This window comes from Penaeus vannamei, chromosome 4 (genome assembly GCF_042767895.1).
Source record: "Penaeus vannamei isolate JL-2024 chromosome 4, ASM4276789v1, whole genome shotgun sequence".
Classification (NCBI taxonomy): Eukaryota; Metazoa; Arthropoda; class Malacostraca; order Decapoda; family Penaeidae; genus Penaeus; species Penaeus vannamei.
In genome coordinates, this window is record NC_091552.1 from 43,881,116 (window position 1) to 43,896,115 (window position 15,000).

The window sequence follows — 15,000 nt, forward strand, 5'->3', positions numbered from 1 at the left end:
ATATATCAGATTTTTTTATATATTCATGTAGAGCTGTTAAGAGAAACGTATCACAAGATGAAATATTCAAACTTGTTCCTTTTCTTTACAGGAATCTTGAAGGAATTCTTGGATTTGCATGAATAGCCGTCTCATGCAAGTTTCAAGCTTTACCCTCAAGAAGTTAGAATACGCTTGAGCAGCTGTTTTTAGATTGCATAGATAATAATAGAGCTGAAGCCGTCAGCTAAGCTAAGATAATTCAAGATGGAGGGAAACATCGTTGTGAAGGAAGTGCGGATCTTGGAGACTGCCGATGACATCCAGGATCGCCGAGAGCAAGTGCTTTCTCGGTACTCTCAGTTCCGTTCGGATGCTCGCCTGAAGAGGGAAAAGCTTGAGGATTCTCGCAAGTTCCAGGTATGTTTAGTTTAGTGAAGTTGTTTGATTTACATATGTATTTTTTCTCACATAAGTGAATATGAATGAAAGTAGTGTTGATTTCTGTTGAGTTTAAGGTATAGTGTTTCTCTTTGTTTTTGACAGTATATATATAGGATTTCTCTCACTTTTCACTTCTTTGTTACTGTCTGTCTCTCCCTCTTTGCTGCTCCCACCCCAGTGTCTCTTCATGTGCATGTTGGTATTAACTTTCCTTTTTGTGTTTGTATTTCAGTACTTCAAGCGTGATGCTGATGAACTGGAATCATGGATCCACGAGAAACTCCAGGCTGCTTCCGATGAGAGCTACAAGGATCCCACCAACCTTCAGGCTAAGATCCAGAAACACCAGGCCTTTGAGGCTGAGGTGGCTGCCCACTCTAATGCCATTGTAGTCTTGGACAACACTGGCTCGGAGATGATCAGTCAGCAGCACTTTGCCTCAGACGTCATTAGGCAGAAGCTTGGTAAGTGTCTTGTGCTTAGATGTTCAAGGATAATGATGTGTATATTTCTGTATCATATAAACTTTTTTGATTTTGTAATTGTCTTTGGTGATTCTTAACTTCCTGAAGTTGAGAGTGCATGTGTACATGCACTACTCACAGTGGATTTATTTTATTGATTTTATTTGCACAGAAGGCTTCATAAGTGCTTAATCACCAAAGAATTGTGTGCTAGGCCTATCATACTTCCCCAGTTCTTTCAATTTTCTTGAAAGTTTATATTGTTTTTCGGTTGTTGATAACTTGAAAATAAGGATATCAATAATGATTACAGTAATAAAAGTAGAAACCTAATCTGAACAGTTTGAAGGAAAGGGTAAATGAAGCCACATTTTAAAAAAGAAAACTGAGAAGCCAGACCATAGTGGACTGTGCATGTACCCAGTTTTAAAAATATACAATTAATTTTAACAGATGAGTTACACCGTCTGTGGGAGCTACTCCTGAGGCGTCTGGCTGACAAGGGCATGAGACTCCAGCAGGCCTTGGTACTGGTGCAATTCCAGCGCCAGTGTGACGAAGTCATGTACTGGATCAATGATAAGGAGACGTTTGTAACGTCGGAGGAGTTTGGCATTGACTTAGAGCATGTAGAAGTTCTCCAGCGCAAGTTTGATGAGTTCCAGAAGGACATGGCTGCCCAGGAATACAGGGTCACTGAGGTTAACACCTTGGCCGAAAAGCTGATTACTGAAGGCCACCCCGAAGTGGATGTCATCAACAAAAGGAAGAAGGACCTGAATGAGGCCTGGCAGCGACTGCGTCAGTTTGCTCTCACCCGACAGGAGAAATTGTTTGGTGCCCATGAAATTCAGAGATTTAACAGGTAATGCAGATATTGAATATGGCAAAAGAAAAACTTGGTACTTGTATCATTTCTGTGATGCATGTTTCTTAACACAAGTAAAAATGGGTGATATTATAAAATACTTAGCTTTATTGATCAAATCTGAATTGCAGTTTTGAACTATGGTACTAACTGCATGTTGTTTTAATTAGTTCTAGATTCCATTTCATGTTACAACCAGGAATTTGAGTAGGCAAAAAGAAAAGCTTTGCTTTTAATGAAAATTATTTATCTAAAAGATGCCTATTATGTGTAGATCATTTAACTTATTATTGCAAAAAAATCCATAAGTGTAGTTGAGTGTAATGGATATAAACTCTATAACCTAAATCTTGTGTTTTTCTATGCTCAAGATGGAAATTAAATAGCAAAGGAATATGGAGTCGTTTGTACAGGAAAGGAGTAGACTGAAGTTGTATAATGAAAATTTGGGAAGGAAGCCAATTACAAGGAAATTAATTCTTTCTTGAATATGTTTTAGATTATGTTTTTAATCAGATAGCCCTGCAAATGAGTTTTATTAGTTTTAATTGCATGTATATATATATATATATATATATATATATATATATATATATATATATATATATATATATATATATATATATATATATATATATGAAATATATAAAGTATGTATATGTATTTTTTATTTTATTTTGTCATTTCAAGTTTTGTTTGTAGTTCATGTAGGTATATATATCTTCTGTTGTGATGATGATAATGATGATGATGATTATTATTATTATAATGATGATGATAATGATAATAATAATAATAATAATAATAATAATGATAATGATAATGATAATGATAATGATAATGATAATGATAATGATAATATTTATTATTATTATTATTATTATTATTATTATTATTATTATTATTATTATTATTATTATTATTATTATTATTATTATTATTATTATTATTATTATTATTATTATTATTATTGTTATTGTTATTGTTATTATTATTATTGTTATTATTGTTATTATTATTATTGTTAATAATAATAATAATAATAATAATAATAATAATAATAATAATAATAATAATAATAATAATGATAATATTTATTATTATTATTATTATTATTATTATTATTATTATTATTATTATTATTATTATTATTATTATTATTATTATTATTGTTATTATTGTTATTATTGTTATTATTGTTATTGTTATTATTGTTATTATTTTTTTTAAAATTATTATTGTTAATTTTTAAAGATTATTGTTATTATTTATATAATTGTTATTGTCACCATTATTATTGTTGTTGTATATCTTGAGTATAGTATTATCACTTTTATTACTTAAGTTATTATTGATATTAATTATAATTATAGTCAGAAAGATTATTTTATAATTATTTTTACTTTTCTTTTAATTTTTTTTACTTTGCTTTACTCATAAGTAATGTGATATTCCAGAGATGCTGATGAAACCATTGCTTGGGTAGCTGAAAAGGATGTAGTTTTGTCCTCTGATGACTATGGCCGTGACCTAGCATCTGTCCAGACCCTCCAGCGCAAGCATGAGGGTTTAGAACGTGACCTTGCTGCTCTGGAGGACAAGGTGTCCACCTTAGGGGAAGAAGCCACTCGTCTCTGTGGCATCCATACTGACCATGCTGAGCAGATCAAGGCTAAACTGGCAGAGATTGAACATTCTTGGTCTACTTTGACTGCGAAGGCCCAGGAACGACGCAGGCGCCTGGATGATTCTTACTATCTGCATAGGTTCCTGTCTGACTTCCGTGACCTCATCTCATGGATCAATGACATGCGAGCTATCATCTCTGCAGATGAGCTGGCCAAGGATGTTGCTGGAGCTGAAGCTCTTCTTGAACGCCACCAGGAGCACAAGGGTGAAATTGATGCCCGTGAAGACAGCTTCAAGAGCACTCATGCAGCAGGTGAGATGCTGGTAGAGAAGGACCATCATGCTGCTACTGAGGTTAAAGAGAAGCTGGGCACTTTAACACAAGAAAAGGCTGCTCTCCTTGCTTTGTGGGAAGAGCGACGCATCCTGTATGAGCAGTGCATGGACTTGCAACTCTTCTACAGGGACACTGAACAGGCTGACACCTGGATGGCTAAACAAGAAGCTTTCCTGGAGAATGAGGACTTGGGAGATTCCATTGATTCTGTTGAAGCTCTGATCAAGAAGCATGAGGACTTTGAGAAGTCTCTTGCTGCTCAGGAGGAGAAGATTAAGGCTCTTGATGAATTTGCAACCAAGCTAATTGAGGGTCAGCACTATGCAGCTGATGATGTCGCCCAGAGGCGTGAACTGCTGCTTGAGCGGCGCACTGCTTTGCTTGAGATGTCTGCACGGCGCCGAGCCATGCTAGAGGATTCTTACCGGCTGCAGCAGTTTGAAAGGGACTGTGATGAGACCAAGGGATGGATCAATGAGAAGCTTAAATTTGCTACAGATGACAGCTATTTGGACCCAACCAACTTGAATGGAAAAGTGCAGAAACACCAGAACTTCGACCAGGAACTGAGTGCCAACAAGTCTCGTATTGAGGAAATCATATCGACTGGCAAAGAGCTCTTGGAAAGCAAGCATTATGCCAGTGAAAGGATTGGTAGTCGTATGGAGGAAATAGTTCAGCTTTGGACATCACTTGAGGAAGCTACACGTAGCAAGGGCTCAAAGCTTGAGGAGGCTTCTCAACAGCAGCAGTTCAACCGAGGAGTGGAGGATATTGAGCTTTGGCTTTCAGAGATTGAGGGCCAGCTTATGAGTGAAGATTATGGAAAAGACCTGACTGGAGTCCAAAATCTGTTGAAGAAGCATGCCCTTCTGGAAGCAGATGTCAGCTCCCACCAAGACAGGATTGATGGGGTTCGCATTGCTGCAGATCAGTTTGTTGACCGTGGACATTTTGATGCTGAGAACATCAAGGCTAAGCAGCTAGCCCTGCAAGAGCGCTACAATGCACTTCAGAAACCAATGGGTCTCCGCAAGGAACGACTTAAGGACTCTCTCCTTGTGCAACAACTCTTTAGGGACATTGATGATGAAGAGGCCTGGATCAGGGAGAAGGAACCCATTGCAGCTTCCACCAACCGTGGTCGGGATCTGATTGGAGTCCAAAATCTTATTAAGAAACACCAAGCCGTATTGGCTGAAATTAACAACCATGAACACCGCATCACTGCTGTTACTACATCTGGGGAAGAGATGATTGGAGATGGACATTTTGCAGGTGAAGAGATCAAGCAGAGGGTGAACACTCTCAGCCAGCACTGGGCACAATTGAAGGAGCGTGCCAACCAACGTCGTCAGGATCTTGAGGATTCTCTTCAGGCACACCAATACTTTGCTGATGCTAATGAAGCTGAATCTTGGATGAAGGAGAAGGAACCCATTGCTGCAGGTGGGGACTTTGGCAAAGATGAAGACTCAGCTGAGGCTCTGCTAAAGAAGCATGAGGCTCTCATGAGTGATCTGGAGGCCTTCAGCTCAACCATCACTGCCCTCGATGAACAGGCTGCAGCATGTCGCCAGCAGGAAGTGCCAGTTATGGACATCACTGGAAAGGAGTGTGTTGTGGCTCTCTATGACTACACTGAGAAATCTCCAAGGGAGGTTTCTATGAAGAAGAATGATGTGCTCACTCTTCTCAATGCAACCAACAAGGATTGGTGGAAGGTGGAAGTTAATGATCGCCAAGGCTTTGTGCCAGCTGCCTATGTCAAGAAGATTGACTCAGGCTTAACAGCCTCCCAGCAAAACCTGGCTGACAGCAATTCTATTGCTGCTCGCCAAAACCAGATCAAGGTGAGATTTTGTATTTATTGAGTGATTTAACAGGGAAATGTGTGAGAATATCTCCTTATTAAGACATTCTTGGCCATTTCAATAACTTTGAATTTCCAATTTCAGGCACAATATGAGAATCTGATGGCCATGGCTCGTGAACGCCAAAAGAAGCTGAGTGAGACTGTGCAGGCCTATGTGCTGGTGCGTGAAGCTGCGGAGCTGGCTCAGTGGATCAAGGACAAGGAGCAGCATGCCCAGATTGAGGATGTTGGCGAAGATCTTGAGCAGGTTGGTGAACTGATTAGTATGCCAAATACTCTATGACATGAAACAATGTAAAGAAATTGGAAGCAATGTAATAAGCCAATGGAAAATATTTATATAAAATTTGTTTGTGTAGGTGTGTTTTATTGGTCTATGATTGTGTTGAACACTGCCTTGCTCTCTCTCCTCTTCTCTACTTTTCCCCATTCTGCCTTTCCTCAACAATGCTCCATTCTGATTTTCCTTCTCTACCTTTCCGTCTTTGCCTTTTCTCTCATCTTTTTTTCTTTTTCTCTTTTTCTTTATCCTATTCCTTCTCTTCCTCTCCACTCCCCCTCCCTCTCTCCACCTCCTGTTTTTTCTCCTCTCATTCTCTTCGTTCTTGCCTTCTCTTTCTCTCTTTCTCCTCTTCTTTCCTCTCCCCTCTCTCTCTGTCCTCTCTCTTTTCCGTCTCTCTCTTCTCTCTCTTTTCCCTCTCTTTTCCCTCTCTCTTTCTCTCTCTCTTTTCCCTCTCTCTTTTCCCTCTCTCTCTCTCCCCTCTCTCCCCCTCTCCCCCTCTCCCCCTCTCCCCCTCTCTCTCCCCTCTCCCCCCTCTCTCTATCTCCCCTCTCTCTCTATCTCCCTTCTCTCTTTTTCTCCCCCACCCTCTCTCCCTCGCTCGACAGAAATGCATTATATGTATTTATTGTTCCTCTCAGGTTGAAGTGCTGCAGAAGAAGTTTGATGACTTCAAAACCGACCTACAAGCCAATGAGGTTCGCCTTGCTGAGATGAATGAAATTGCAATGCAACTGATGAGTCTTGGCCAGACAGAAGCTGCTCTTAAGATCCAGACCCAGATTGAGGAGCTCAACACTAAATGGAATTCACTTCAGCAAATGGCACAGGTTGGTTTCTGGGAAGATCCCTAAACATCTGATAAGGTTTTGCAGCTTTTATATCTGCATACTGCAAAACTTTGTTATTATTTAAGTTTTGATATAATGCTGTAACATCATTTTTTAGGAGCGTCAGTTCCAACTTGGCTCAGCTCATGAAGTGCAGCGATTCCATCGTGATGTGGATGAAACCAAGGATTGGATCCAGGAGAAGGATGAAGCTTTGAACAATGATGACTGTGGCAAAGACTTGCGCTCTGTACAAGCTCTGCAGCGTAAACACGAAGGTTAGTTTTACTGCAGATGAAATGAGTGACAGAATGAATCATTATAATTGTGTCTGTGTGTTGTCAGGAAACAAGAGCTTCCAATATGTATTCCACACTTGCAGGTCTTGAGCGTGATCTTGCTGCCCTCGGCGACAAAATCCGCCAGCTGGATGAGACCGCCAACCGACTCATGCAGACCCATCCTGATGCTGCTGACACCATTTATGGAAAGCAGAGGGAGATCAATGAGCTGTGGACTCAGTTAACTGCAAAGGTATACTTCCTGGAGTTTTGTTTTCCTTCAGTTGTTTCAAGGTCAGCTCTTCCTGAGTTCCTGGTTATTTAAATTTGATGATATATCATCTTTTATTATCTGATATTTACAAATCTTTAAACATTTTGTTATTTTATGTAGTATTTATTAACCTTTAACCACTTTATTATTTTTCTTTGCTATTATCTGTATTGTATAGAAATACAACTTACTGACTTATCCTAAATTTTCCAGGCCAATGCCCGCAAGGAGAAACTCTTGGACTCTTATGACCTGCAGCGCTTCCTCAGTGACTACCGTGATCTCAGCTCTTGGATTGCTTCCATGATGGGTCTTGTTAGCTCTGATGAGCTGGCTACAGACGTGACTGGTGCAGAAGCCCTTCTGGAAAGACATCAGGTAGGGTGACACTTTTACTATGGTTTGTGGAGTGCCTATACTTGTTGGTCAGGGCATCTGTCTGTAGTTGGGGAGATGCACATATCGTCATTTGTCTTAAATCTGATGTAGCAGTATTTTGTTAAATTCTTGTGCAACTCTCAAGCCAGATTGGATGCCATTGATCCAATATTTCCCTCGTAATACTAAGCCCTCAAGTTTGTTGTTTGTTTTTTAATTGATGTTCCCTTTAGATAATGAGATTGTACATGGAAGATTGACTACATCATTGCAGTTTGATTTGTAAATATATGTAGGGGAAAAAATTAACAACTAGTTCTAAATGAGTAGGGAGTGATTAAACTATTTACAGGTGGAAGTGACAAGTTCAAAAGACGGCCAAGTGATCAAATTGTAAAATAATCATAGCTGTAGAGGTGGGGGATTCGAGCAAAGTAATCAGTATCCTCACTCCCATAGTTATTAAAACCTCATGTGCCATGTGTGTTCTATCTAATATTTTAAAAAGGATCATGAGTTCAGTTTCTTTTAAATGTTTACATCATTAAAAACTTTCTCATTCTCCTTGTATAAAAAAGTAACTGTGAGGAATCCTTGTCTTCTAACATATTTAAACTAGTTAAGTGAATAGCTTAAGTGACTCTACCAGTGGTAACAAGTCACCTTCCTTTTCTAGAACTTCCGTGCCGAGTTTGACTCTCGCTATGGTATCCCTCAGGTATTGAGTTGTGTCGTAGGTTGTCTAGCGCACTCTACTGACTGCTGTGTTCTCTCCTTTGAGTGTTTATTGGGCCATGGGCAGTGCTCTAGTTATGTATTAGATGCTGGGTACTAATGACTTCAGCCTGTGTTTGGCCACATATGTAGATTATTACAGTAGAAGGGCATTTACTGTTGCTTAAAGTTTTTCTCCTTTTTTTATTTATTAATTTTTATCTCATGTCGGCTTTTGAATTAAGCATCAGTTAGTGCCCTTCTCCTCTATTTTTCCTGTAAATGTAACTGATAATAGCATGGGTACTATTTTGGAAGTCATATGTCCATTTTGCACTGTAAGAGTGGTAGGAGCTCTTGCTGTTAACAAGTGAGGTAATTATGTCACACCTGTCCAGGACAAACTGAACACAGAGAATGTTTGAAGCAGAATCAGACTAAAAGCAACAGTGTTCAGAGACACAATCAGGAGCCAAGACCTATTTGGTTGTTAAGGTGGTAGGACATCCTATACAATATACGTATGTCTAGTTCATAATGATTATTAATGTGTGCGTAGTATGCTGTTACTAACATTCATATTTAACCCATTTATGCAGCTGTATTACTTGATAGACAGGATATATTGATATTCATTTTATAAATTTTACAAAGAGATCAGTTTGATCTTCAGATTTTTTTTTTTTTTTTATGAGATAGACTTACAGATGAAAGATATAAATGCTAGTGTATTATGTATCTGTGATCATCCACACAACTCTACAAATATGGGTACATCAGTCTGTACATGTATTACTCACACTTTAGCATTCACTATAAGTAACTCGAAGCCAACACATATCTTTGATATGACTGATGAGACAAAATATGATGATGGGAATACTGGATGAGAAGTTGTGGTGAAGTTTCCTGTTGCAGGCAATCTTTCTGTTTTTTTATATGAATGCCTTTATTTTTTTCAGCTTTTAGCCCTAACAAATGGCTGTAGAGATGGCTATGATAGCAGCTTTGATAGCATTGTTCTAATTGACCTAACAAAATGTGTGACTTGACGTAGATAGAGAAAATAGTTAGCTAAACTAATCAGTGATTGAGACTTATGAAACTGATGAACATGTCTTGTTCTATGACCAGCTTGATTGAGTGTGTGAAGGAAGTGTGAGACGATAATTTGACTTCAACTACACCAGAAGAGTAATACTTCTTCACGCTGATGTGATGTGGAGCGAGTTTTCACACACTTGCCTACATCTGAGCAGTAACTGTGGATGTGATTCTGTAGAGATGGAATGTTGTCAAGAGCTGGAATATTATTGCAGTCTTTTTATGGGCAATGTGATACTAATAATGTTGATGATAGGATGAATAAAAGCAGTAATAGCAATGATAATAAGAATAATGGTGATATGAATAATGATAATGATATTCAGCCTTGTCATTATAAGATATGGCAAACAACAAAATTACTATTGTTTGTCAAATGGCTTGCACTGACAATTCTCTTATTACTGACCTATATGGAGAAGTGGAACTTACTGAAAGGGCTGCTATTGGTGATGCTAATAAGAAAACAATATCTGAAATAGATTTGGACAGCAAGAGTGATTATTATGGTGCAGATTAATGGATGGGTTCCTTTCATATTAAGGATCACAAAAGTCTTGTTCAGCAGTACTCAAGATTTGGACTAGATTGCAACACACTACAGGTTGTTGGTTTATGAGATTGACTTCACAAAAACACCTGGGCACTGAGAAGCACCATGCACTGTAATTCTTTCTCATTTAAGCTACAGTATCTGTTATTTAACACATTCCCAAGCACAGTTGAGCACAGACAATTCAAAATTTTGTTGCATGGAAAAATTGTGTAATATAAGTTAGTTCATAATTACAATATAAAGGGAAATTATTTTTTCAAATGTGAAAAAAAAGAAAAGTAAAAATCTGAAAATGAAAAACAAACAAGAACAACCTTGATGTAATACTATTATACAAACAAGTTCAGCATATGTAGTATATGAAATATATTGAAAAAGAGACAATAAACAGTACAGTCATTTCTATTAAGTAAAAATATAGCTTTTATTAGAAATCTTGATATTTCTTCATAACAAGTGAGAGAGACTGGAAATTTAGATATACCTTTTTTGGTAATATGTAAAAGATAATTTGACTGAGTCAGTCCTAAGTTTTGCATATAATTTGTCAACCATTTATTAAGTTAGTTTTTAAAATCTAACAGGGATATCTTTTTGTGACAAAATAGAATAGATAATGTCTTTTACAGATATGTAATTTTTCCAATGTCTGATCACATATTAAGTTCCTGTTCAGAAAAGAGCCATAGTGCCAAAATATGTATATGAAAAAATTGAAAAGCATGAATGTTACAGAATACAGTTTTCTTTCATAAGAATAACCTGGTGTGCATTATGTAGCCTTTTTTAAATTTTTTTATTCCTTTATTCTCGCTTAACAGAGAATATGAACATTTCTGTTACACTTTTTGTTCAGTGAATAACACCAAATCGGGGCAGTGACCATGCAGATATGACCATCTTTCGTTTAAGGAACATATTGCCCATTGACCATGATATTAACCTCCTCCTGTTGGGTTTCAGGAACACCGCACAGAAATCGATGCCAGGGCTGGAACCTTCCAGGCTTTCGAGCTCTTTGGTCATCAGCTCCTGCAGTCAGGCCACTTTGCCTCTGCTGAAGTTCAGGAGAAGCTGGATGCCATGAACGAAGCTCGGCAGGATCTGGAAAGGTAAGTTTTGATTCTGTGACTGACTCTTTAAGAATAGGCAACTCTTAGAACCTCCTACAAAACTCCCAAGAAAGAAGTTAGTACACACAAAAAGCTACTTTAGTTCATGCAGACATTGGACATTGTTATTGTAACATTTGGTTATTGAATATTGTAATATCTACACTTCTGTTGACATTTTGTGAATCTGATAAATGTGTTTTTCAAATTAGACAAACATAATATTGTATGACTTGTTTTTATTGTGACCAGAATTGGTGTTCTTCATCTTAACTTGTATTTTTTTTGTAATTAGGGCTTGGATTGCACGGCGCATGAAGTTGGACCAGTGCTTGGAATTGCAGCTGTTCTACCGTGACTGTGAACAAGCAGAAAACTGGATGTCATCTAGGGAAGCCTTCCTATCCTCTGATGAAGCTGATGCCAAGTCAGACAATGTTGAAGCTCTTATCAAGAAGCACGAGGACTTTGATAAGGCTATCAATGCACAAGAAGAGAAGATTGCTGCACTCAACATCTTTGCTGATCAGTTGGTTGCTGCTGAACATTATGCCAGCAAGGATATTGGTGATAAGAGAAGCCAGGTGCTGGAACGCTGGCAGCATCTCAAGGAAGCCCTGATTGAGAAACGCTCTAAGCTTGGTGAGTCACAGACTCTCCAGCAGTTCTCTCGTGATGCTGATGAAATTGAAAATTGGATTGCTGAAAAGCTCCAGGTTGCCACAGAGGAGAGCTTCAAGGATCCTGCAAACATCCAGTCAAAGCACCAGAAACATCAGGCATTCGAGGCTGAGTTGGCTGCCAATGCTGACAGGATCCAAGCTGTTCTTGCTATGGGTCAGAACCTCATTGACAAACACCAGTGTGCAGGATCAGAAGAGGCTGTGCAGCAAAGGCTGGAATCCATCTCTGAGCAGTGGGACTTCTTGACTCAGAAGTCTGCTGAAAAGTCTCTGAAGCTCAAGGAAGCCAACAAGCAGCGCACATTCATTGCTGCTGTCAAGGACTTGGACTTCTGGCTTGGGGAGGTGGAATCTCTCCTTACCAATGAGGATGTTGGCAAAGACCTTGCTAGTGTCCAGAATTTGATGAAAAAACATCAGTTGGTTGAGGCTGACATCCAGGCTCATGAAGATCGCATTAATGACATGAACGGGCAGGCTGATTCCCTTGTGGAAAGTGGTCAGTTTGACACTGCCAACATTCAGGAGAAGCGCCAGAGCATCAATGAACGATATGAGCGCATCAAGAACCTGGCTGCTCATCGTCAGTCACGCCTGAATGAGGCTCTCACCCTCCACCAGTTCTTCCGTGACATTGCAGATGAAGAATCCTGGATTAAGGAAAAGAAACTGCTTGTGGCATCGGAGGACTATGGTCGTGACCTCACTGGTGTCCAGAACCTCCGCAAGAAACACAAGCGTCTTGAGGCTGAGCTAGCATCTCATGAGCCTGCCATCCAATCAGTGCAAGAGGCTGGTGAGAAACTTATGGGCGTCTCAAATGTTGGTGTTTCCGAAATTGAATCCCGCCTGCAGCAACTGTCTGAGACATGGTCCCAGCTGAAGGCAATGGCTGACCAAAGAGGCCAGAAATTGGACCAGTCTCTCATTTACCAGCAGTTCTTGGCCAAGGTGGAAGAGGAAGAGGCCTGGATAAGTGAGAAAACCCAGCTACTCTCTGTTCCTGATTATGGAGATAACATGGCTGCTGCACAGGGACTCCTGAAGAAGCATGACGCTTTTGAAACCGACTTTGCCGTGCATCGTGACCGTTGCAATGATGTGTGTGAGGCTGGTTCGAAGCTGGTAGGAGAAGGCAATCACCATGCTGAATCCATCAAGCAGAGGTGCCAGCAGTTGAAGGACAAACTAGAGGCCCTCAGTGGTATTGCTGCACGAAGGAAGAGCAAGTTGGCCGATAGCCTGGCTTATCTGCAGTTCATCTGGAAGGCTGATGTTGTCGAGTCTTGGATTGCTGACAAGGAGAGCCATGTTAAGTCTGAGGAGTTTGGACGAGATCTTTCTACTGTCCAGACTCTCCTTACAAAACAGGAGACATTTGATGCTGGTAAGTATAATTAGCTGTAAATTTGCTGCATGAATTAATGAAGGAACGTTACTCTAAAGGACTCAAGCATTAATAATTTGAAGGTAGATTTCATACATTTGCTAAAGTTTATATCCTTGCTATACCATCATTGTCTTTATCCCGTCTCAGGTTTGGCTGCCTTTGAAAATGAGGGCATCCAGAATATCACTGCCCTTAAGGATCAACTGGTGTCTGGTAACCATGAGCAGTCTGAATCCATCATCAAGCGCCATGGCGATGTGATTGCACGCTGGAAGAAGCTTCTTGACGACTCTCTCGACCGCAAGAAGAAACTGCAAGTCATGCAGGTGAAATACGTGGATTTTTATCTGTTTTCAGTCTGGCACTGATATTGTCACAGTTTTATGCCTGCTGGTAGAAAAATTACTAAAAGTTGTCTTTTCTTTTTATTCCTCATTAACAGGAGCGGTTCCGACAAATCGAGGAGCTGTACCTGTTCTTTGCCAAGAAGGCTTCTGCTTTCAACTCTTGGTTTGAGAATGCTGAAGAAGATCTCACTGATCCTGTGCGTTGCAACAGGTAAGAGTAAAGATTTCTAGACTTTCTTCCCAATTTTTTATATGGATAGTAAACTGTTGTTACTTGGTACACAGAACTCTGTATACAGAAATTAATAAAAGTATAGCTTTCACTTAAATGTTCTGTATCTTTATTATGTGAATATGAAGTTCATTTGCATTTGCACTTAGCCATATATTTTATTAACAGCATTGAAGAGATTCGGGCACTGCGTGAAGCACATGCCCAGTTCCAGGCTTCTCTGTCTTCAGCCCAAGCTGACTTTGAGGCCCTGGCTGCCCTAGACCAGCAGATCAAGAGCTACAATGTGGGACCAAATCCTTACACTTGGTTCACCATGGAAGCCCTGGAAGATACCTGGCGTAACCTGCAGAAGATCATCAAGGTAAGCTTCATTGTTTAGAGCAATGATCATTGCCAAGTTTATAACTTGACGGCATTTCTGTTAATGCATTTCACTTAATTCAAACACTGAAGAATAGCAAGGTGATATTTCCATGTAGCTTCAGAATTCAGAAGTGATGCTTTTAAACTTTCATAGAATACGGAGATACTTATATGTAATTATACAACAGGAACGAGACATGGAACTTGCCAAGGAAGCACAGAGACAGGAAGAGAATGACAAACTACGAAAGGAGTTTGCCAAGCATGCCAATGCTTTCCACCAGCTGTTGACAGATACCAGGTAAAGGCCTATTGTTTAGATTTATTGTTAGGTAGGATTGTTATGAAAAGACATAAGAATTTCCTGATAATGTTAGCATACAAGATAATGCAGAATAGGGCTCATATTTTTATTTGTTTGTGATTGTATTTTAACTTTTTATGTAAATATATTTGGGTGTTTGTGTATATATATATATCTTCATGAAGTACGTAGAATTCGCAAGCTTTAGAAAATATGCTAAAGATGTGTTTTGTCCAAGTCATATGACTCCCAAGATGTGCTTCAAATGTCTCTTGTTATGAGCTTATGGTGGTGGTGGTGGCACTGATGACAGCAGGTGATGTGGAGCTGAGCTCACATGGAGAACGTGGGCTGACCCATTTTGTTTTTTTACTTCTAAACAGGTTTAGTCTGCTGGGCTTCTCCCTTATCGGCTATGATGAGAGGTCAATATCGTGCACTATTGCATGAGCTTGGTTATGGCTTGAAATTAACCACTGATTTGTAGAAAGTTGTCTTGGGCCAAAAGCAATTCATTGGTATTAAAAGATTTGATATGTTATGGGTACATTT

At 39.2% G+C, this 15,000-nt stretch overlaps 1 protein-coding gene across 5 annotated transcripts in view; it reads left to right on the top strand.

Moving 5' to 3' along the window:
• The window catches only part of alpha-Spec (alpha spectrin), a 28,376-nt gene that overhangs the window by 8,267 nt on the left and 5,109 nt on the right, over window positions 1-15,000 (top strand). For 2 of the 5 annotated variants that reach the window (XM_027376540.2, XM_027376541.2), the window contains 17 exons: window positions 92-399; window positions 656-887; window positions 1,341-1,752; window positions 3,213-5,574; window positions 5,680-5,844; window positions 6,519-6,707; window positions 6,826-6,985; window positions 7,090-7,241; window positions 7,476-7,640; window positions 8,317-8,358; window positions 10,978-11,126; window positions 11,422-13,196; window positions 13,347-13,525; window positions 13,642-13,757; window positions 13,947-14,142; window positions 14,333-14,445; window positions 14,832-14,873. In XM_027376540.2, the coding sequence (XP_027232341.1) occupies window positions 247-399; window positions 656-887; window positions 1,341-1,752; window positions 3,213-5,574; window positions 5,680-5,844; window positions 6,519-6,707; window positions 6,826-6,985; window positions 7,090-7,241; window positions 7,476-7,640; window positions 8,317-8,358; window positions 10,978-11,126; window positions 11,422-13,196; window positions 13,347-13,525; window positions 13,642-13,757; window positions 13,947-14,142; window positions 14,333-14,445; window positions 14,832-14,873 (6,602 nt within the window). In that variant the 5' untranslated portion in view covers window positions 92-246. The remainder of the gene's footprint in view (window positions 1-91; window positions 400-655; window positions 888-1,340; window positions 1,753-3,212; window positions 5,575-5,679; window positions 5,845-6,518; window positions 6,708-6,825; window positions 6,986-7,089; window positions 7,242-7,475; window positions 7,641-8,316; window positions 8,359-10,977; window positions 11,127-11,421; window positions 13,197-13,346; window positions 13,526-13,641; window positions 13,758-13,946; window positions 14,143-14,332; window positions 14,446-14,831; window positions 14,874-15,000) is intronic. The other 3 variants (XM_027376543.2, XM_027376542.2, XM_027376544.2) reach the window with 3 other exon arrangements.